Source organism: Amblyomma maculatum, chromosome 2, assembly GCF_055883805.1.
Source record: "Amblyomma maculatum isolate TAMU_Amacu chromosome 2, ASM5588380v1, whole genome shotgun sequence".
NCBI lineage: Eukaryota > Metazoa > Arthropoda > Arachnida > Ixodida > Ixodidae > Amblyomma > Amblyomma maculatum.
In genome coordinates, this window is record NC_139345.1 from 143,999,855 (window position 1) to 144,022,108 (window position 22,254).

The 22,254-nt window shown below is 47.2% G+C and overlaps 1 protein-coding gene across 1 annotated transcript in view; it reads right to left on the reverse strand.

Moving 5' to 3' along the window:
• LOC146200111 (uncharacterized) overlaps window positions 1-18,220 on the reverse strand; it is a 32,852-nt gene extending 14,632 nt beyond the window's left edge. The window contains exons 1-6 of the mRNA XM_084592272.1: window positions 18,212-18,220; window positions 16,022-16,084; window positions 14,926-15,028; window positions 13,086-13,180; window positions 5,857-5,958; window positions 2,620-2,682 (exon numbers count right to left, since the gene is read on the reverse strand). Of these exons, the coding sequence (XP_084448398.1) occupies window positions 2,620-2,682; window positions 5,857-5,958; window positions 13,086-13,180; window positions 14,926-15,028; window positions 16,022-16,084; window positions 18,212-18,220 (435 nt within the window). The remainder of the gene's footprint in view (window positions 1-2,619; window positions 2,683-5,856; window positions 5,959-13,085; window positions 13,181-14,925; window positions 15,029-16,021; window positions 16,085-18,211) is intronic.
• Between the last annotated feature and the right edge of the window lie 4,034 nt (window positions 18,221-22,254).

Sequence of the window (22,254 nt, forward strand, 5' to 3'; positions counted from 1 at the left end):
CCTGCTAGATATCCTTGGCACTACTTCCGCGGCTACGCATCCTCGGGCACTCCGCCGACAGGCCTCCCATTTCGCCATTCGGGAAGGCCTTCTCTACCGAAGGAACTACAACTCAGACGGCAGAACGTGGCTTCTTGTCATTCCGCGCCACCTCCGCTCCGAGGTTTGTGCCCACCATCATAGTGACCCGCAAAGCGCTCATGCCGGCGTCCTCAAAACATATGATCGAATTCGTCAAAGGTACTACTGGCGGGGAATGTACAATTTCGTACGTCGCTACATTCGCTCTTGTACCGCCTGTCAACAACGCAAGATTTCTCGCCACCCTGCTGGCCCTCTTCAGCCTTTACCGTGTCCAGTTCGCCCGTTTGATCGCGTGGGAATCGACCTCTATGGTCCGCTACCTTGCAGTGCCGCTGGTAATCGATGGGTCATCGTCGCCGTCGACCACCTGACCCGTTACGCCGAGACTGCTGCACTTCCCGCGGCGACAGCTCGAGAGGTAGCCCATTTTCTTCTGCACCACTTCATTCTTCGACACGGCGCCCCCCGCGAGCTACTGAGTGATAGAGGTCGTGTCTTTCTTTCCGAAGTAGTCCAAGAGCTCCTGTCGTCTTGTAAATCGATACATCGAGCTACAACTGCGTACCACCCGCAAACAAATGGCCTCACGGAGCGCTTCAACCGTACGCTTGGGGACATGCTCGCAATGTATGTTACATCTGAATCTGGAAGCTCGAACTGGGACCAAGTACTGCCATTCGTAACGTTCGCGTACAACACTGCCACCCAAGCAACAACTGGTTTTTCGCCCTTCTTCCTCTTATACGGCCGTGAACCATCATGTACTCTGGACACAATTTTGCCATACCATCCAGATGCCTCTGAGTACAGTGCTTTGTCAGACATTGTACAGAAGGCCGAGGAATGCCGTCAGCTAGCTCGCACGTTTACCTCCAACACTCAAGGCTATCGCAAAGATCAGCATGATACCGATACTCCTGCTCCCACGTTCCAGGCCGACAGCTTCGTTTGGCTATGCGTTCCTGCCACCAACAAACTAGACACCAAATACCACGGACCTTATCGCGTCTTGGAACGCACATCCCCTGTGAACTACGTCATCGAGCCAGTCACCCCTTCTTCCGACCACCGCCGTCGCGGCCGCGAGATTGTCCACGTTAGCCGCCTCAAGCCATATTACAACCCTCTGGTCGTCTCTTCTCCCTGAGTCGCCAGGATGGCGACTTCTTCACGTGGGGGAAATGTAAAGAAGACAAAGAACGGAAAATGCTGCGGCATCGCCATCACCATCGCTTGGCTCCGGCGCCCATCTCTCGTGCTGAAGCTGTGCCCTGCGGCTGGCAATTCGACCCTGCTCTGCCCGAATTACTGGCAGCGCTAGACGTTCAAACGAACTATTAAATCCACATCGCAATATATATATATATATATATATATATATATATATATATATATATATATATATATTCGGTGGTTTTTGATCTAATATGCGGCCTCCACGGGCACTTTTCCGTGGAGGCGAAAAGCAAGGCGCCCGTGTGCTGTACAATGTCAGTGTACGTTAAAGAACCCCTGGTGGCCGAAATTTCCGGAGTCCTCCACCACGGCGTCTCTCATATAGCCTGAGTCGCTTTGGGACGTTGAACCCATAAACCAGAAATGCACGTGTTCACTCCTTTATCTGCACCTACGCTTTTATAACAAATAAAAAGAAAGGAAGGCATGCACATTGCTTCTGCAATGATTATGGCCTGCGATTGCCTCTCCGACGACCAATAATATCAGGCTTTCTAATGTAAGTCGATTGTTTTCGGTCAGAACGTTACATTTTTGAGAGCGCTCGAAGCCTTCAGTGAAATCTTGCTCCGCAAGTGCTCGGCGCATTGCTGGCACTTAAGAAACGATATTGTCGGAACTGAATAATACATGGCCTTAGTAGCGCTCCTAGTATGGGTTTTTTTATTGGATTTGGTTCATAATGTTTAACGTTCCGAATAGACTCAGGCTCTAAGAGACCCCTGTAGTGGATGAAAATTTCCAGTACCTGCATGGGATTCTTTAACCTGCACTGACATCACGCAGTGCATGGGCGCCTTACACTTCGTCTTCATCCAAACGCTGTGGGGGACCATAATATTTCCCTCCAGCATATGATTTAGCAACTGCACGTTGTCTGCCCGCGGATTTAATGCACCCGATATAGATCTGAGACAACGGCGGTGGCCTATTGTGCAGACTCCTGAAGGGCCAGGACCTTAGTCTTGCTTACTGTCTGCGATGGCCGGCATATAGGGGAGATGCGATCTGCCTATAGATAGCACTGATTGGCAAGTGCCGAGACTGGATATCACCACAGAAAGTGCATGACGATGACGTTATCCATGGTCCTACAAAATGGTTGCTATAGCCAATTCCTGTCCTTGCACCACGCAGAAAGTAGGCAACCCTTTGTGAAAGCCGTGTTAACTGACTCATGGCTGGCCGAGATGAGCAGCAGAGGAAACTAGGCTGCATCTGAAAACGGGGCCCCCTTCTTTCTCTTAAAGGGAACGAATGGTGGACCTGCAGTTATGGGGACAGTGGCATAATACTTACACGAAGCGCTGTCGCCACGAAGATAAATGGCGGTGACGACTGAATGGCTTTGTCGGCATTGCGCTGCGAGATAACAAGAAAAACGGGTCTTATCCTCCACGGATTTTATGACAATGAGTCAGCTGCACACTCAATACTATTTTGCCGCCGGTACTAGTACTAATTTGAATATCCGCCGACAGCTTTTGTTTTTTCCTTTAGTGGGAAGACGCGTATATATGGTGGAAGCCTCGATACATATAGCTTAGTGAGGCTTATTGAGCTGAGTGATCTTAGTATAAATTCGACTGCGGTGTCGCATAGATTTCAACAATAGCAGTTAGAACGCTTCTGTGCCTCTCTTTTTACTCGAAGGCTGTCCAATCATGCCTATCTTGTTCAAATGATTCAAACAAGAGAACAATTACAATTGACAACCACATGAAGCCTGCCAAACTACACCAAAGGAAACCTGTCGGCTGCGTTGTATACCAGTATAATATGGATGGGTGCTATTGGAAGGCCGCTCTCCTGGCATGTTCTGGAAGCTTCTTTATCGGTGTCGCCCTGCAGCCCTGCTTGATGCCACAAAGTGTCTCGCCACAACTCCCGTCTACATATAGCTGAGAGTACGGTTGCACGAGGCTTTAATTTAAATATGAGCAGAGAAGGAAGATTGTCATCACGTCGCAATATGCATAAATAATGTGTGCGCCGTTACTGCAGAGTTTAAGGAGCAGATATTCCAGTCTGACGCTAGAGATTTATGGGCATTCCCTTTCACGCCGAACGGTTACGACTGTGCAGCGCGAAGTTTCAACAGTAGCTGAGATGTGACGGCAAAGTACTTTTCGGAAATTCGCCATGATGCATATATATATGCCGGGCTACTAATGTGGCTGGACGAGCCATCGCAGCCAGCGATCTATGCCGGTTTAGACTTTGCAAAGCGAAAAATTTTGTTTTAGTCGATTAACTGTGGTTATGAAGAAATGAAGATATTTTAGATACCTCATGCAAAAGTGCTGTAATCTAGCAGAGGAATACAGCAACGAGCTAACGACGCCATGAATGGGGTTCGCGGTGATGGGTGCAGTGTTCTAGAAGGCTTTAGTCATGGGATATGAGTGGCTTTCTCCCGTTTGGTGATACCGTTATTTTAAGGTTTAAGAAAGAAGTAATGAGAAGAGTGGGCCTTGCAGTGTTGTCAACGTTTGCGAGCGACTTTGCAGGTAGTGCATACTATGCATCGGAAACGCAATCGGAGAGGCACCACGATAGCGAAGAAATTCACAACGGCATTCTCTATGAGCCTGCCGAAGACTAGGAAGTACACTGGGCAAAAATGATTTCTTTTCATCTTGAAATGTCAGACACACACCATTCTTCACATGTGGGCTCTGGCTTTCATTATTCTCGGCAATCATATAACTGAAGTTAAGTTAGTCTCCGCGGCCGCATTACATGGACGTCGCCATATCACACTCGATCGATTACATGAGCATCTCTGTGAAATCTTCTGACACCAAAAGTGTGTAAAGCAGACCAAAGGCGTTGCGCTTATGGTCTTTCTTATGGAAGAGAAAGACGGAAACAGCCAAAATGAAGTAATATCGAATCACCTTAAAGGCCTGCAGGTGGTCAAAGTTAATTCGTAACCCTCTACTGCTGCGCACCTCATAGCACTGGTGTAGCTTCGGAACTTTCAAAACATTCGCTGTGGTTTAGCTCTGGTTAAACCTGGATGGAATCGGGAGCTTCTTTTGCCTGCCACCATTATTCCCCTGTCACGCCCTATCATTCTAGGGCGCTGCTTTATTGGGGACACTTAAACTCAGCCTTTAAGATTATGACGCGAGAGCTTAAGCTATACGAGCCCACAGCCGTATAGTCGTGTCTGCGTGTCCTGGGGGTAACGGGAATGCAAAAACTTCTGGCAGGCTGATTCTGCTGTCACCCTCCCATATGAAAGGAGCGACCCGAGTTTGCATCTCCTGCCAGTGGCATAGAGGTAACACGAGTTCAGATGTCACGGCAGGCTGATTCTAATGTCACCCTCCCACATGAAAGGAGAGACCCGAGTTGGCGCTCTCGCTGCTGCTTCTCTGCAGCGAGAGATGTCGAAATCTGCAGGAATGTTTCACCTTTTGTACGCAATGCTGGGGAATACAATCCCAAGCTTTTTGCCCTCTCATCTGCGATCTAGTGACACCAGTTGCTGTGAAGAGGGCGCCCAGCCTTCAACAGTCTATACGGATACCACATGGCAACACACTGCGCTTTCTGTGAATGCTAGGGCGCATTATTGCGCTCACCCGATACAAAGGCTGCAGCCACAAATTATCGTCATCATCATCAGCAATTCCAAGCACAGTAGCGGTTAGCGTTCTTATTGGTTTTCAAGCCAACTAGGGCAGCGACAGCGTCCTCTTCACCGGCAATCCAGGAATATTTCGGGGGCATGTTCAAGAGTGAAAGAATGATTTGCCGCGGCGGCTGAGTGGATACGACGTCCGGCTGCTGAACCCAAGGGACACGATATCGAATCCCGACCGTGATAACCCCTTTTTGATGGAAGCGAAAAGCAAAGCACCCGTCTGTTGCGCGATGTTTCTTCATGGGTTCCCAAAACCAATTGTGCGCATGCAACCCGAGGACTATATGGTAGTGCTTAAGCCTACAACAACGGTCTCTCTGAAGACAGCGTTCCAAGCGGGTGAGTTGGGCGCTGCCCTCACGCATTACGCTCGCCCTAACTACCAGCCCTAGTTGGGAACAAAACCCAGGTGGTCGAAGTTTTCTTAGTCCTCCACACAGCATCAGTGACTTTGGAACGTTAAACCCAACAAGCGAATAAAGCAAAGTGCAGGATTTTCAAGTTCGGTCACGCACTGGGAAACTGGGGAGGAAGCCTTTAAAAAGGCGGCGGTAAGTGCAGTCGATGGGTCTCCAATCGTTGGTATTTACTTATGTACAAAATGTAAATAAATTCGGTCACCTTGACTGATTACACAACTTCTTCACTGAACGTTATTTCTGCCCTAGTGGAAGCGCGCTTGACGTCTCGTACACAGAATCCGTATAATGGCCCCCGAACCCACCTCTAGTAATGCCCTGGCTCACTGTGCTTAATACGAGCGTTCTCACCCGGCATAAATTTAGAACCGCACTGATGTAACTAGGTTCCTAGGATGTGGGTGAAAACAAAACCCGCAGCCTCACGACTTCTGACCAAGACAAGAGTACGCTATTGCTTACCTTGTTGAGGACAGCCACAAAGAAGGCTGATATTATGAAGAGATCCACGGCGAAGTGGAAGAGGTTCCAGTACAGGAATACGCGCAAAGCCTTCACTGGTTGCTGGAACAAGAAATAGGGCCCGAATATTGGTACCATGCTGTGCAGGCCATAGGGAAAGAATCCCGCCAGTAAAATAATTTATATCAACCAGCATCGTGGAGAGTGCAGTGACCATATATTACACTCGACGTGTAATTTGCAATACATAGCAGCAACCACAACTCATTGGCAAGTCATAACAATTCACTTTAAAACGCTATCATATGAAATAATGCGTTTATACCACCAAATCATGTTCAACATTAGATATTCAATTGCTTAGCCAATCACATGCCTTTTCCAAAATCTATTTGTGACGGTAGCGTTAAAATTGGAAACGTGTGTCATTTAAAATAGTTAGGCTCGTAGGGCATATCCTATTGCATTTCCTATAGTATTGGATACTAGTGGAGCCTGTTAATACCTCGTGAGAGAGCAGTTGGAAAGACACGGTCTTACGAGATAGCTCATAAGCTCGTTCGGTAGAAAGGCGTCGCCGTCACCGTAACCCAGAGTTTAATAAAACGTGTCAAACACACACACGAAATGTCGTCTCAAAATATTGAAGCAACAGCAACAGTTCTTTGTGCAATGTGCAGTGTTCAGGGTGGCTTCATATCATCTCGCTTTTATCGAGAAGTGAGATAGACACGGCGCCCGCCTCCCTTTGATCAAAAACTTCTAGGGGCACTTTGGACTGCTAAAGTACGATGAGGCGAAATCGTCTGTGGCGATGGGGTCCGAAGCCTTCCACTACGACACCTCTTTCTCTCGGTTTTCACTGCCACCTTCCTCCTTTTCTTTACAGCTCGGTTAATGAGTCCGCGGAATATTGTGACAGATACTGCACCTTTTCTTTGCTGTCAACCAATTTGAAACGCCGCTGATGCCTGCTGTGCTGCGTCTATTTCTATATGCTCTGTGGTGTGTGACGTCAAGGAAGCGCCAAAGGAAAGGTGCCGCACGGACGCCTAGATCGAACGCCCGGCGGTGTCCTTGTCGTTATCACTCACATTGATGGCATGACCGGATGTGACGTCATTATCACTTCCGGTAACTAGACATCGCCGATGTGACGTCATGATGGTGTCACGTCCGGTCATGACGTCACGGCCGATGATGTCATCATGACCCCTCAAAGACGGATGCACACAAGCTATATGGGCGCGAGCGCCACCACTGGAGCGAACGGCGCTAGTGTCGACCTATATAGGGGAGAAAGTGGGATAACGTGACTCCTCTTGCTGAAGCAAACGCTCGATTGAATTTGTGCGTTTTAAAAGCTAATAGTCGCGTTTATTTCTGTAGTTTCGGTTGATAAAGAGTGCGTGCTTTTTGATCTTGCATCATTACAGAGGCTGCTGAAGTTTATTTAAGCTGTTTCTACGGTCCGTTACTGCTATGTACCCAGACTTAAGCGAGGAAACCCGGCGCAAGCTTCCATTGCTACCCAAAATAAGCTCACAGAATTCTCCTTCCTTAATTAAAATTTGAATGTGCAAAATCATTCTCATGATGTGCGCTGCAGACATTTCAGCGAGCGACATTTTGTCCGTAGAGTTGGCGCTGTGTGTTTGGTGAGCGGCCGGATAAACGGCGCGCGCGTTTTAAGTTGCGCTTATCACTTGTGAATTATAACGACACTGTTGCCGGAAGGATGGAAAAGATGCTGGCTTCTTCATGGAGCAATACCCTGACAAAGAAAGGAGGGATCGTGCGAAGGCCAGAAGGTCTCAAATTATTATGAACACGTTGACACGGAAGTTTCACTGAAGTGAACTAGAAGATTCTACCGCCTCCGACAGCGGTATGCATGGTGAGTTGTCTCAGGCAGCGTCTCCAGTACTGTATGCTAATTTCAAATAACATAGTCTGTGAATAAACGAAAGATGGAGTATTGCATGCATGTTGTGATGTGCTGATCGAGATATGCACGCATAAAAAAAAATAATATACACGTGGAAAACCCATCCGCTCCAACCAGAAGTGTCAATGGCGGTAGTCAGTGCGCAAGAATTCGCTGCGTGGAATGCACTTCTTCACACTTGCTAAAACCTTAATCCACGTCATCTCCACAGTCGTTAAAGGGAGCAGCCGAATGGTACCGCTTTCGCCGGCGCTATACGAAGGCGCTCAACCTGTGTCGGGGTCTAGGTGGTGTTGGTTCCTGACAGTCCTCTGCTCTTGCAGAGGAATCCCATTACCTATGCACTGACTGCTTACATCTGAATGGTTGTATGGTAGCTTCTGTTTTTTTTTTTTCATAACAGCAGAAATGCTACAGCCGATGCGCATCGTCGTAGCAGTAAAGCTCGCCAACTTCAATAACTCTGATTTGATGAAGCGCTTTTTTGCCAAATCAGTGGGTCTCATACCTGAAAATAAGCATATAAAGGCCCAGACCGAGGTGTATATTAAATAACTAAATGAACGTAATGCGAAGGCGCAACTGAACTGCCTAGGAAAGCATCCCACAGCAGCAGTTAACGTGCGTTATCCCACTTACTTCGTCATGCGGGCGCTTCCGAGAGGTGGCGCTACGGTATGTCCTCGCGCCCAATACTACAGATAACTCTCAGAAGGTCCATCAGCATTGATCGACACGAAATCCCCGAGCCATTCGAAATTACAATCCTTGGCCAGTACTTACCACAAGGCCGCCAAAACACCACGGCCGTCAAAAAACTCGCAACAACGTAGCAGATATAACCAGGGTGCTCAGACGCATTTGCAACAGGCACCACGGCATAAAAGAAAGGGACGCAATTCGCCTTGTACAAGCTTTTGTTGTCTCACGAATAATGTACGGGACTCACTTCTTATTCATTCCATCATGTTACTTTAGCCCTTTACACCACGTGTCATTTTGTTTTTTAAAGTCATCGGTGTTTTTATCGGTTTTACTCCACCCTATGTTAAACATGAAATTTGTGTTTATTGTTTTATTTTTTTATGTTACTTTGGCCCTTTATGTACCACGTGTCATTTTGTTTTTAAAAAGCAAGGTATTTTTATCGGGTATAGATTCCCCTAGGTTAAACATAAAATTTATTGGTTGATAATATTGCCTTCTGACGTGATGTTGCAGCGATGTCCCTATATAATGTGTGTGAATTTCAATAAAATAATCAGTTGCTAGTAGCGCGTTGTCCTGTCTCCTCTTTTGTGTTTGCGCTTTTGTGTTTGTGGTTGCTCTTTTGCGCTTACTTTCCTCCGTACGATCATGAGCCAACTACCCCAGCAACAAGTTTCACTTCAGCTCACGTCGTCAGAAATCGCAGATCTGGAGTGGCTAATACGGGCGGCCTATAAAACGGCACTGGGTCTGCCGAAGACCGCCTCATGTCTCGCATCCAGAACACACTGCAAGGAATCTTGGAGGCGCAACGACTGTCACATCTCAACCGCCTGGCCATCATTCGAACAGGCCAAACCCATCTGAACAAGATACATCTCAAAATACCCTACACAGTGGACCAAAGGACGGAACTTTCTCTATCAATCCGCAAGAACATATATGTTCATGAAATACTCCAAAACATGCATCGATATTGAACGTGGAGCGAAGAAAAGCCAAAGCCGAAAGCCTTCGCAAAAATGTGATAGCCACCCGGGCTCGCTCTACGTGGATGCAGCCGGTCCATTCCAAGGACGGCTGATCATCACCATAACGAATCCCGAGGGAAAATTAATTAACTGCATCAGTCCGCACGTCCAATCCCACTCACGCAGAGGAGGCAGCCATTGCACTTGCGCTAGCTACCAACCCAAACGATATTGTACTCGCAGATTCCCGAAATTCGTGCAGGAATATTACCAGCGGACTAATCCATCAATTATGTCTAACATATTATCAAAGCACACTTCTAATCGGGCCTCGATCATATGGTTTCCGGGACACACGGAACACACAGGAGGGAATGACGCCGCCCACCGGCACGCCCGAGCTCTCTTACACCGGGATCCCCCCTTAGCCGATGAGGAAAAAAAAAGTATATTACACAGTCCATATTCACCTTTGCTGAACACCTGCAGGCCTACAGACAGGCCAGACAGACATACCCCACACCTCATAAAACTCTAGACAAGGCGGAAGAACACACCCTCCGCCGGCTACAAACAGACACTCTCGTTACACCAATTAAACTCCACCAGTGGTAACCCTCACTTTACACACCAGAGTGCCCACACTGCGGAGAAATAGCTACGGCTTTTCACATGGTGTGGATATGCCAATTAAATCCCTTTATCGATAAACTTTCTAATCCCAATTTGGAGCAGTGGGAGGCCATTCTGCACAGCGAGGACCCCGACCAACATCGAGGACTGATTCGCAGGGCCCACCCTGCGGCGCAGGTCATTGGGCTGCCGGAATAGGCGGACCACCCACAACACCGAGAACTCCCTTGCAGCCAATAAAGTTTTCAATCAATCAATCAATCGACCCCTTCAACGCCTTTCGTTATCCTTTTCTAAGGTGAAAGTCTTTCTGGGCTCATGGAACGAAATCCAGTGCGCGAGAGTTGTGCGCTAGATTTGTGCTCGAGATCTCTCATATTCTGCGCGATTCCGCGAGATGCGCTCTTGTCGAGCCTTCCTGGCATCTGCAATCCCACACTTGGCGCGCAAGGAACGCCACACGACAGGAGCGATGATGTACCGTTCAAACTCGCGCTTGCCGGAGAGAGTCTACTTCGAAACTGTCGCCGTACTCCTTGTTCAGGGCTTTGGCGCGGGCTGCCCTGCGTGCCCCGTCGTGCTCGGGATCAATGTGCTTGGGGAAAGGAGAGATGATGAGATGGGAGCGTAGGTCTGGAGGTAAGGGGACCCTCTGGGTAGGATGGATGATCGGGGCTATGCCTAGCTGAGAGAACAGATTGGGGCCTACGGCGGTACCCGACAATCGAGTCAATTGTGCTGTTAGGGTAGAATTGCTAGCTCCTCAAATGTGCTGTGTGTACTGTGGTTGAGAAGCCGGGTAATAGAGGTGATGGGGGTAGACGGAGGGCGACCTTTGTGCAGCTTCTGGGGAGCGCGTTGATGCACACCCGCTCATATCACTTTAAAGGGAGGTAAGAAATGCGTATGCCGTGCGGCTCGTGAAGTAGTCTTGTGTGAGACGAAGTGTGTTCCGTTCCCAGTCCCGCGTGCCCGTTCGCCACGCGCTGGGTGAGACGAGTGGCTTACTGGGTTTGGGCCTAGAGAGCTTGGATGGCGTCTCCATGTGCGCCGTGGGAGTGAATGATGAGGCCCAAGATGCGAATCTTGGAGACTAGGGGAATGGGTTGATGACCTAGCATGAGTGAGGTGGGTGGCATGGCGGGGTCGTGCAGCTTGGGGCGGCAGAGAAAGAGTTCTGATTTGGAAGGGGAGCAGGCTAAGCCGCGCGCGCCAATATACGAGTCGATTATGTTGAGGGCCGATTGTAAGTTGTGTTCATGTCGCCATCACTGCCTCGGTTAGCCCAGACATTGATGTCGTCTGCGTATAAGCTGAAATGTGTGTAGGGGACACGAGCGAGTTGGTAGGGGGAGTTGGAGAAGGGCTATATTGAAAAGGATGGGAGACAGAACAGCACCCTGAGGCGTCCCCCGCGCTCCCAGTGAGACACCGGAAAGCTGGTGGTCGTCCAGGGTGAGCGTGGCTGTCCGTTCCGAGAGAAAGTCGCGGATGTAGTTGCATATTCGCGGGTCTACTTCAAGGGAGCGGAGGCCTTCTAGGATGGCTGCGTGGGTAACTTTGTCAAATGCTTTTTAGGTCGACGTCGACGACAGCATTGGCGTCGCCCGTATTAGAGTCAAGTATGTGATGTTTGAGTTGTAGAAAGACGTCCTGAGTGGACAAGGCCGGGCGGAAACCAAACATGCACGAAGACATGAGGTTGCTGTTCTCACGATACCGGCTGAGCCGGGTCTGGAGAACATGCTCCATGAGCTTGCCTACACAGGACGTAAGGGAAATGGGACGCAGGTTAGTAAGGCGGAAAGATTTGCCCGATTTGTGAATGAAGACTATCTTGGCGTCCTTCTACTGAGGTGGGAGGGTGCCGCGCAGTCAGCATTCGTTGAAATAATTGGTTAACGCTGGGATGGAAGGGGAATAAAGGCTGAGGAGTGCCTTGTTATGCACTATGCCGGGGCCAGGAGCTGAGAACGTGTTGAGGCGCTAAGTTCTGCCCTGAATTCCGCCTCGGTGATGGGTTGGTCTAGCAGGTCGGTATGCGAGTCTGTATAGTCGGGATGTTCTGCGGAGGAATATGCGGGAAAGTAGAGATTACGAACCTCCGCGAGGAGTTCTAGCGGGGAGGCGGCAGATGTGTGTATAAGCGTGGCGAGGTTGTGTCTCTGGTGTGTCCTGGGCTAGTCAAATCAATGAGATGGTGGAACAGGTCCCAAGGTTGTGGCAGGCTCATGTTGCCGTCCAGAAGGATTCCCAATTTTGGCCAGTGATCGCAGGGGTAGGAGATCGATTACCGGTGGAGGAGGATATTTTTTTTCTTGAAGGTTAAACAGAACCCATCAGTTTGATAGTGTGGCAGAAGCGCGATCGGACATGCCGGCGAGTCATGACCAAAGTAATGCTTTCGCCTTAATGAACTGTAATAAGTCAGCGCTCGTATATATCGTCGTTCATTTCCACGTGTCCCTGTCCACGTGTTCATTCCTGTCCGACCATACCATCAAATAGAACATGCTATAAGTGAGGGAGTGGTATTTGTATGAGATACCTGATACACTAACCTCAATGTCATAAGGACGCTACCTTTTGCCTCGAGCAAGTGATTTCTCAAGCTTCCTTGGACAGCCTATATACGATCACTATGAAGTGACCCCGAGTCATGAGCTAAGGTCAAACTGAGGCCAAACGAAAATCGGCCTACTTAGACCAGTTATTCTTGATGTTCTCATCTTGAGAAACCTGATTTTTTTTTTTAGAAATAGAAGGAAGTGGTACACTAGAAACAACTGACACCTCGCAATCGCCCGAGTTCGTAACAGTGAGCGTGTGCGCCTTCAGCAAACTACTGTTCTACTATATTATATTCAAATCCGATGGCAGATTGACAGCGTGGAGCCATCGGGCGCTACAGAGTTGAAAGGCCTTACGCTACCCAATAAAGGCGAAGACCAACGCTTCAGGATACTCACCCTCTTGGCGTGCACGAGGAGGATAAGGTCTGCCCCAACAGCGAGCGCAGAAATCACAATATAGACAATGGTGAACACCCGGGTGGTAGCAGCATCTGCAATGCACGGTAGAGAGACAATGGTACCAGTTGATAGCGCCGTTACTTTTTGTGGCATATTCTGTTCAGCATTTTTTTCCGTTGCGCACGCGTCATCAGCGCACCTTCTTTCCTTCGGAGCGGCAGCCGCTATCGCCGCTCTCTCCTCTCCCCTTTCCCTTTCTCACGTGACGCATACCTATAAAAGGCGAGCCTACTTCGAAAATAAACTGAGCTTTTCTCCCTTGCTAACCAGCGTGGCTTCTGTTCCTTGGCGCGCCGCTGGCGGCCGTGTCGATGCTACGCTTTTTTCCGCGAATGAACATTATCTAGTGTAATATTGCAGTTTCGTCTGCGTTTTCCACGGTGACGTCCTTCAGATATGTAATGAAGGCGATCTGTCCTCTTCGTTATAGGATTCCACAGAAAACAACGAACAGCCTGGGTCGTGGTGTTTCTGAAGTTGTTATGTCTTGATACTCGCATGTTACGATTTTTAGCTATTGCAGGAGGCCGTCACAATGCTGTCACAATAGTAAAGAAAAACTTGCGTTAAAGGGCGCCTGTCGTTAATTCACACTTTGATCTTATAGTGCCAAATATGACAATAGAGACGGGTTTCTGGTATAGGTGAACAATAGAATTTCTGAACGATTTATCCGCACGGTGCTCAGATGCGGAGAGCCTCACGTGTAAATTCACGCCACCTACGGTATATTCCCGGTGTCAGCGCAATAAAGGGCCCCTGAAACAGTTCTTCCACCAATCTTCTGGTTGAAGATATGCATAGACGTAGTTTTTGTGAAAAATCGTGCCAAATTTGAAATCTAAATGAAAACGATAATTTAGAAATGTTTTTTTAAAAGTACTCCGGGCGGCCGCTCACAAGTGGTTAGGGCGACAAGTTGCCCCCGCGAAATCCTTCATTATGACGCAAGCCTCTCATTTGACGTCTTGCTTTCCTTTTTTTTTTCTAACGCGCCGGCGTGCAGTAATTTGAGGCGGGGAGGAGGAGGGCAATTTGCGACCATAGATATTTTCGGTGTTATGGACGCTAAAGTAAAACTGTTTGCGTTAAGGAGAGGACTGGTGTACCTATTACCAATGTGCGTTTTTTTTTTTAACTTTAGTAAATGGCTTTTCGTGGGTCCTATAAGTTCTGACTGGTTAATGCCAAACTAGGGGCATCGAACCACACACGAGGCGTTACTGGAGCGACTGGTGAGGTTTATACGTTCTGATAAATAATTACACTGACCTGACACTGAACACTCTTTTTGACGACCGAGTTTGAGATTCCCATGATTTGCTTGCGAACGGCTCAACGACTACGTGGCAAATATGAATGAAGTACGGAGGAACTACGTTTTCGCTTAGTTCTACGACAAAAAAACAAAACAAATTGGGCGCATTTAGGCTCCGCCTTTAAGGGTATCAGGCGACAGCCTTAACGGCTTCCCTCTGCGGTCTTCCTTGAGGATTCTTTGTTCGCGTATATCCCCATTTTTACTCGCTCAATCTTTAATATCTTGATTTGTGCCTCTATTACCTTGCACATATTCATAAGCACGCAGTCGTAAGATACCCTGCTATGGGAAGGACCACCCGGCGTAGATATATACTACCCCCTTCACGAGATTCTCGAGATTCCGATTCACGAGATTCCGTGAGATACCGATGGATTGCACTTGTAATTAATGCTGATGACATCATTAGAAAAACGCAAGCTTTTTTGTTCCGAAGTTCCAAGCATAATCGCTCACCAATGACCTTGGAGTACGTGGGAAAAGGTTTCAGGGTGACTGGAAAGTCGCGTCCCTCGATTAGGCTGTACACGCATTCTCCGATCGTGGCGCCGTTGAAGAGCTGCGCAAGAAGCAGATATTTTCGGCATGAAGAACCACATGCAATGAACCGGCAAAAGAATAAGGATAAGATTTGACGATTAAAATAAAAACACGAGGGAATATGCGATTTAACGCAACAAATAAATCTGCGTTGGAAATGTTGGCTGCCCCACACAGAGCGTTTGCACTGACTGCCTTGGCGTTGCTTATTTGGAATAGACTGCACATAACTCCTAGTGCCATTGGCCGGCATATATAATCCAGAGAATAAATTTGAAAATTAAATCAAAAAGTGGCTTATTGAGAGGGTTGCTAAAAACTGTGCAGAAAAAGAATCTCACGTCCTTCGGAAAAGCTTTCCACTGCAGCATTAGAGGGATTGTCGCACACCTTGCTCTGTGCGTCACACACATGACCTGCCGAGAGATTGCCGACGATTTTTACCGGGTTAAGACATTGTGAAATTGCTTTCGCACTGACCAAACATCCTCGTGCAGAAGGAAGGTCAGAGAATCTGTCCTGACAAGCTTAACGGCTAGAGTCACTGTGATTTAAAGTACAATAAAAAAAAGCTTACCATTTATGTTATATCCAGTAATACTAAACGTTCGTGTCCGAAGCTCGCACCGCATGCAGCATCATAAGCTTGCCTCAAATGAATTTCATTTAACCTGTTAACTATAGCAGCCATTAGCGAGTTTTAGAACAAACTTTTGCGATAACAATTTGCTCCAACTCGACGCAAAGCTTTGCGAGAAAGTTCATTATGCGGATCTGAAGCGGAATCCGAACTTTTTACCACTGCAGCATTGTTTTAGGAGCCATAAAAGGTGTCCTAAACAGGAAAAAGGTTTATTCTTGCAAACACAATACCTAAATTCACTATATTACTGACCTGAGTGCGGCAATAAACGAATTTACTTAAGGAAATATCTGGATGAGCCAAATTCAGCTAGCGGTGGGGTCCTAAGCAGCACAAGTTAAAGAATACTTTGCTAGTGGTTTGACTTACCACGCAAAATCCGGCAATACTACGAAGCCATGTTATTGGCAAGTTTGTGCAGCAAATCGGAACCTGTAAAGACCGGGAGATAGCGGAAACGCAACTTCGAAGAAGATCAGTATAGTTTTCTGTATGCAGAGGACTAGTGCTGGCTAATTTCAGAGGTGTAGAGAGTGGAATACAGGGGAACCAAATGTGAAGATATCAGATAAGGACATTTTGATGGCGATTAAGATTCTTAATGTACATCCTGGGACTACGCACAGACTATGCACACAGTGCGGATTATGTCCAAAGCATCCTAGAAACAGCACCCGGAAATGTTTCCTTGGTGCGCTGGAGGTAACTTTTAGTATCGAGTGGAAAGGTGTTGGGGGTGAGCGTGATTAGGGAGGGTTACGTGCCTGTTCACAATAAATAATCATGATCGTGATCAACACAGGAAAGGAAACTTTTCTTAACGCAGTGTCTCGTGATAATTCCTAATTAAAGCAGTACAGGCGATCAAGTGTCAGACCCGATTCGAAGCCGCTGACCCGCTGCCCTTGACCACTTTGCTTCAAGTTTCGGACGAACGTTTCTTATTGCAGACAAGCATCATGTCCAAAACGGCCACTCCTAGTTGCACGCTTCACCAGCAAAAAGGGAAACTACAGTCGTTTTGCAGCGTTCCGCAAGGAAGCAATTGTTTGTTACCATTCACCCGGTGGCAGTCATGAAGCAAAGAGAAGAGCTGTGATGCTTACTCAACTACTAAACTTTTGATGAAGCTGCGTAGCTTTCTTTTGTGTCGCCATGGATGTGGTCAGCTGAATTCTTGTAACTGCTTCTTTATCTATTTTTATTGTAGTTAATTCAGAGGGGAGGCGGGCAGTTGATACTCAAGGCTGTACTCCGATCCGCTTCGGAAGCCGTGCCGTGCCACAAACGGTAATTACGTTTTAGACTGCTCTATGTCATTGCTATGGTAAAGAGCAGGGATAGAGTGCAGAGCTCCTGTGCTCCCGACATCGAGAAGGAGCTTTCTGTATCACTCCACATCTTTCGCCGCGAAATTCCCATCAGCTAATTCCTCTTTCAAACGCCCAGATTCAATCCCCATTAAGTCGATGAATATCGAACTCAGTGGGGCTCGGCTACTGCAACAGGGCGGTTTTCAATGACCATTCAACTCGATGATTATTATGTAACTGAGGTTCGTGGATGAGCATTGGAATCTTAAAGGCCATAGAGAGTAGCCCCAAACTCACTATACGGTGGTGAACAAGGTAATAAAACTTCAAAGAAACAAAACATCTTTTTTATTGAATTATAAAATTTCATCGAATGGTTTTCCGGTGAGCAAAATGATCGCTCTGGCCAATATGTGACGATTATGTGGCCGCATGAAAACAACCCTCGCTGTTGCTCTACACGTAGCAGGGCGGCGTGCCGCAGCGGTTCGCCCATGTTCGACTTTGAGCATGGTTTGGGACAACGGAGACAAAGAATAACCTTACAAGTGCTGCAACGATAGCAACTATACGAACGCAACAAAAATGACTGCCGAGCCGTGGCAGCTTCGCTGCGCAAAATAAATGCTTCTGGAACGCCTGAAACCAAGCGCGGATCGTTCAATCAATCAATCAATCAATCAATCAATCAATCAATCAATCAATCAATCAATCAATCAATCAATCAATCAATCAATCAATCAAAAGTGAACTTTACTTGTATGAAGCGAAATACATAAAGAATCGTTAGCCCATCGTCGCTCCCTGTGGGTTACATGCCGAGCTGTGAGGTATTTGAACAATCCGAGCAAACATTCAACTAATATAGCACTCAGTCCTACATCCGCCCTGTTTTACCCAGTCTCATTTATTATATTTACTTGATGTTGTTACACGTAGTGCCATCTTTCGAATCACAAGAATTAAATGGTCATTGAACTCGTGCATATATCTAACGGGCTAGAAAATTTCGATCGCCATTGATACAATGGGCACTGAGATTGGCCGTGTGTCAAGTGTATAAATTAAGCTGGTGCGGTAAGCTGCTATAACTAGATGTATCAATTCTTTTACGATCGCTGATTAGCTTTGTTGCATGCATGACATCCAGGCAGTGTGGTCTAAACGGCTCCAGTTTCATGGAACAAGCGTTGTGTACTGTTTTTTTCCCACTCTATGGCAACAAAGTTAATACCAAACGTCTTACCACAATCATCTCGCGAGAGCGATCCGCTTGTCTCTTTTTCTTGCAAATGGAACAAGCTGTTGCTATCCTTGCTGATCTCTTCTACTTCGTTAAGTACACATTGGCAAAAGCACGCACCCCGCGCCTGAAGGCTGCAGCGTGGGCTAGAACTCCAAACGGAAGTTCTTTCAGAGCTACAGATTTCAGCGGAAATTGGAACACAGAATGCAATTGACCTTTACTGTTAAACGATGTGTATACAATAAAGTTTATTTTCTTGGCATACGACTTGATGGAAGAGGAGAAAAAAGTGGTGGTTAGTCAGATGATGTTCTCGCTTCCTTTCCAAAGGTCAGCGACAGGTAGAGAGATGTGGTAGCGCAGTCCAACGAAAAACACATTCATTTTGGCATGGAACACTCAAGAAGATTAAAAAATGCTGCAAACAATTCGAAGAGAAATAGGGAACCCGTGTAATAGTACACAGTACATGACACAATACGCGCCTGACCAACAGAAACAGCAGAATAAAAAATAAATACCCGCTACTTCAGTTTCGCCTTTAATAGAGCGCATCATGTTAATGGCTCCCGCTTTTGACTATACCTTAAGAGCCCTCCTTCACGAAAATGCGCATTGTCGCTCCCTTACACCCTAATGCTTTTATTTAAATAAAGGCACAATTATGCATGTAACTGAACACACTCGTTGCATAGTCCTTAAACTACCAAACTGTTTGAATGACCCCCTGACATAATATTTCAGCAGACGAGGAAGACGAAGAACCAGGCTCACGAAGTGATCGGGGGGCAGGAGCACTTGCGCTAGGTTCACCCGCAATATTAGTGCGAACGCACTCTTGCTGACCCATAAGGCCACTGTCCACTGTCTCCTGTATATAGTAATGAATAAATGTTTTCCACCACCACTCCTCACCGACACCCACCAAGAACATTTCCTAATATTGCTTGTGCTGTCGTTTTGAATGGCAAAGCTGTTTCGTGAGGTCACACCAAGTGGCCACCTGCGGGTAATTGAAATTATGTCCGATATAGAGCTGCAACGCGCGGGTCTCCCCGATGGTTCGTTCAGATTCGCCAGCTGAGTTTATGACTGATCACTGACTGATCATAACCTCTTCTAGAAAGAACCATCAGAGTGATTTCAAATCGGCTGGGTTCGAACTCGGGCGCTCCGGTTCAGGAGTTCAGGAGCCGAGTGTCTTAACTACTGAACCACCGCTAAAGGTACATTTGCGCGTTATAACCAGGTTTAGTTAGGCTTAAACATTCACCCATTGACGCGGCGGTTTGAAGATGGCGTCACAAGCAGAGTAAACCCATCCCAGGCCAGGACACATCATGTCCACCTGTTGTATAGGGGCCGGCCATCACTACGTCATCATCAACCCGAGACGTCCGGGATCAAGCGAGCCGTTTCACCGGGGTTGATCGCGGAGGGCGCGGTTAAACCAACGCCATTTGATGCGGCAGCTCCCACATGGCGCTGCACGTACAGATGACACTAAGCGCACCAGGCCCACAGTCATAGTAAATATCTTGCTTTCACCATTTGGTAAAACCAATTAAAATGTTACCTGACGTCATCGCAGGAAATATGATGAGTAACCGGTTCATTGAGTGTCTTGTGGAAGGGTTAAACTGTTCAGTAAGTACTGTGTAAAAACAGCAATTGCATGGCGTTAAAACAACTGGTATGAAAACAAGCCCATGCTTTTGCACTATATTAGGTTTCACAGAAGTAACCACACTGGCAATTTTGTATAAACCACCTACTGGTCATCATCCACGCCTGACTTACCTAATCGCATTGCATTAGCTAATAGCACTGCATTGCCTCCCTGTAACAATGTATTTAATACCCATGCATTCAGCAAGATGCACAAATGGGTCTGCGTGCCCCATGGCCTGGTACTAGCCTGTAGAACCTGTCTGCCTAGTAGAGGATTACGTTTCCGGCTCTTGATCCAAGAGTCCTGAGTTAGATTCCCATCTCTTGCCACCTCGGCCTTGCTATGTGCTCGCTCCTTGTAAAATAATACATGAAGAATACTACCCGGGGTGTAATTACAGAAGTTATTATTTTTTCTTTCCTTTAGACCAGTCCCCTTGCTACCTGCCTATTAGAGGGAAATACTGGTTGGCATGTTCCGGCAGTTCTTCTCTTTCTGGCGCGCACTTTGGTTCGATTGTGCTTCGGCGACGGGCGTCTCCGTGGTCGCCGATCCGCGTCTTTGCGTTGTAAACATAAAGCGCCCATTTGGTCGAAGTCGAGCAGTCTCCTAGCACGCACCGCTTGATTGACGTAGATCTGCCCCTCCCTGAGGTAGAGCACGTCCTCAGGGTCGTGGTCACCGTCGCCATTTGTGTCCGTATCGAAAACAAGAGCGTCGCCTAGGTCGGGCGCCCCTTGCACAGCGGTAGGGGCGATGATCGAGGTAGCAAAAGGAGGAGGCAGTCTGAAGCCGCGTTCTTTGTTAGCAGCGTCGTGCAGCTGCCCATCAATGATAAATTGTGGACATTTTCTGAGAAAGGGCTTGTACGTATTTTTTTTAATATGTCGTTCAACATTACAATAGCCAACACTATATCCTCTGATCTTCCCTCAGCAAGATAAAGTTTTTTGCTATTGATATCCAAAAACGTGCCCATTAGTTTTCTCGGGCTGTCTGACTTATTTGGTGCGAGCGCAAGGAACACTTAAGAAGCAAAATTATGTTAGGCATCGGGAGTTAAACTTTTACTACACAGGAAAAATTTTAGAAGCATCGTATAGTTACACATGGAAAGTAATACCAATATAACTATATGTTCATAAAAAGTTTCAGAGAAAAACATGGTCATTTGTTTTCTATGCACACGCAAGTACTCGCCGCGAGCACAAAACAAATATAAAAGTAAATATTTGTCACGTACCGGAAGTTTAGACTTGTCCCGTCAACCGGTGGAACACAATACCTCACAAGTAATAAGTGTCCTGGAATCCTGAACTTGTCGGCTACTTCTGCGCGCGTCAGGAAAAGCTCTTCGTCCTCCTCGCTTTAGTCACTGGTGTTTCTGTTGCGAATCTTGGACCTAGAGCGTCCTGTTTCGAGGCGGCGATAATGGCGGCTGAAAGAGCTGCTTGACCACATCTACGGAATGAGCGCCTATTTGCGCCGCAGCCTGGTCCATCCCAAATACCGAGCTCCCGTATATACGAGCGCATTCCGGGAACCGACACACTGCCATGAAATTGACGCAAGCCGTCCCTATCCGTTGTCATTGCTGTTGCACTGTTCTGTAGCGGCACATGCCCACGATGGGAGAGAGGCCAAGGTGTATTTCAGACTTAGACAGGACAAGCGTAGTTGCGCAAATAATCTGGACAGCCTTTGCATAAACTTTGGAATAACTGTAAGCGGCTTAGAAAATTAAATCAAAGACAATAATCTCCCCTAAGCCGAGGCGGAAGTCCAAATTAATAACACTTTGGAATGTGGATCACAGGTGTCCAGCTCGGACCCTGCGGTACAAGTGCGGGCTGTCACCTGGACCTAAGGAATTACCAAAACCAAGGGCTTAAGGCCACCGGAAGAAGCCCAGGAGAAACAAAAAAACCCGGTGACTGCAACAACATTCTGGCGTCTGACGAAATAGTTTTTCCTCCTTCTCCCTTGCGCAATATTGAATTCGTGAAAAGAAGTGAACATTTTATCCCGTGTGCCCACAAAAGAGAAAAAAAAAAAAACAGTAAGAAAGAGTGCAAACAGAGCGACGGGATCACCAAATAGGTTTTACGCAGAGAATCAAATCGACCCATGATTGAAAGTTTCGACAAAGAAAATCCTGTACCACCATGAATAAATACTTCACAGTATTGTGCTTGGGCCTTTTAATACTGTCCTTCGTCTTCTTTCACCCATACGTCGAACAACTTGGAGCTTATTCTAATATTCAATATTTGTCCTTCATTGCGGCCATTACTTTTTAACGGAAATGCGGTCCTGAAAATATTCACAAGGCCATTCTAGGCTCAACAGAACTAATTATTAGACGTAGGCA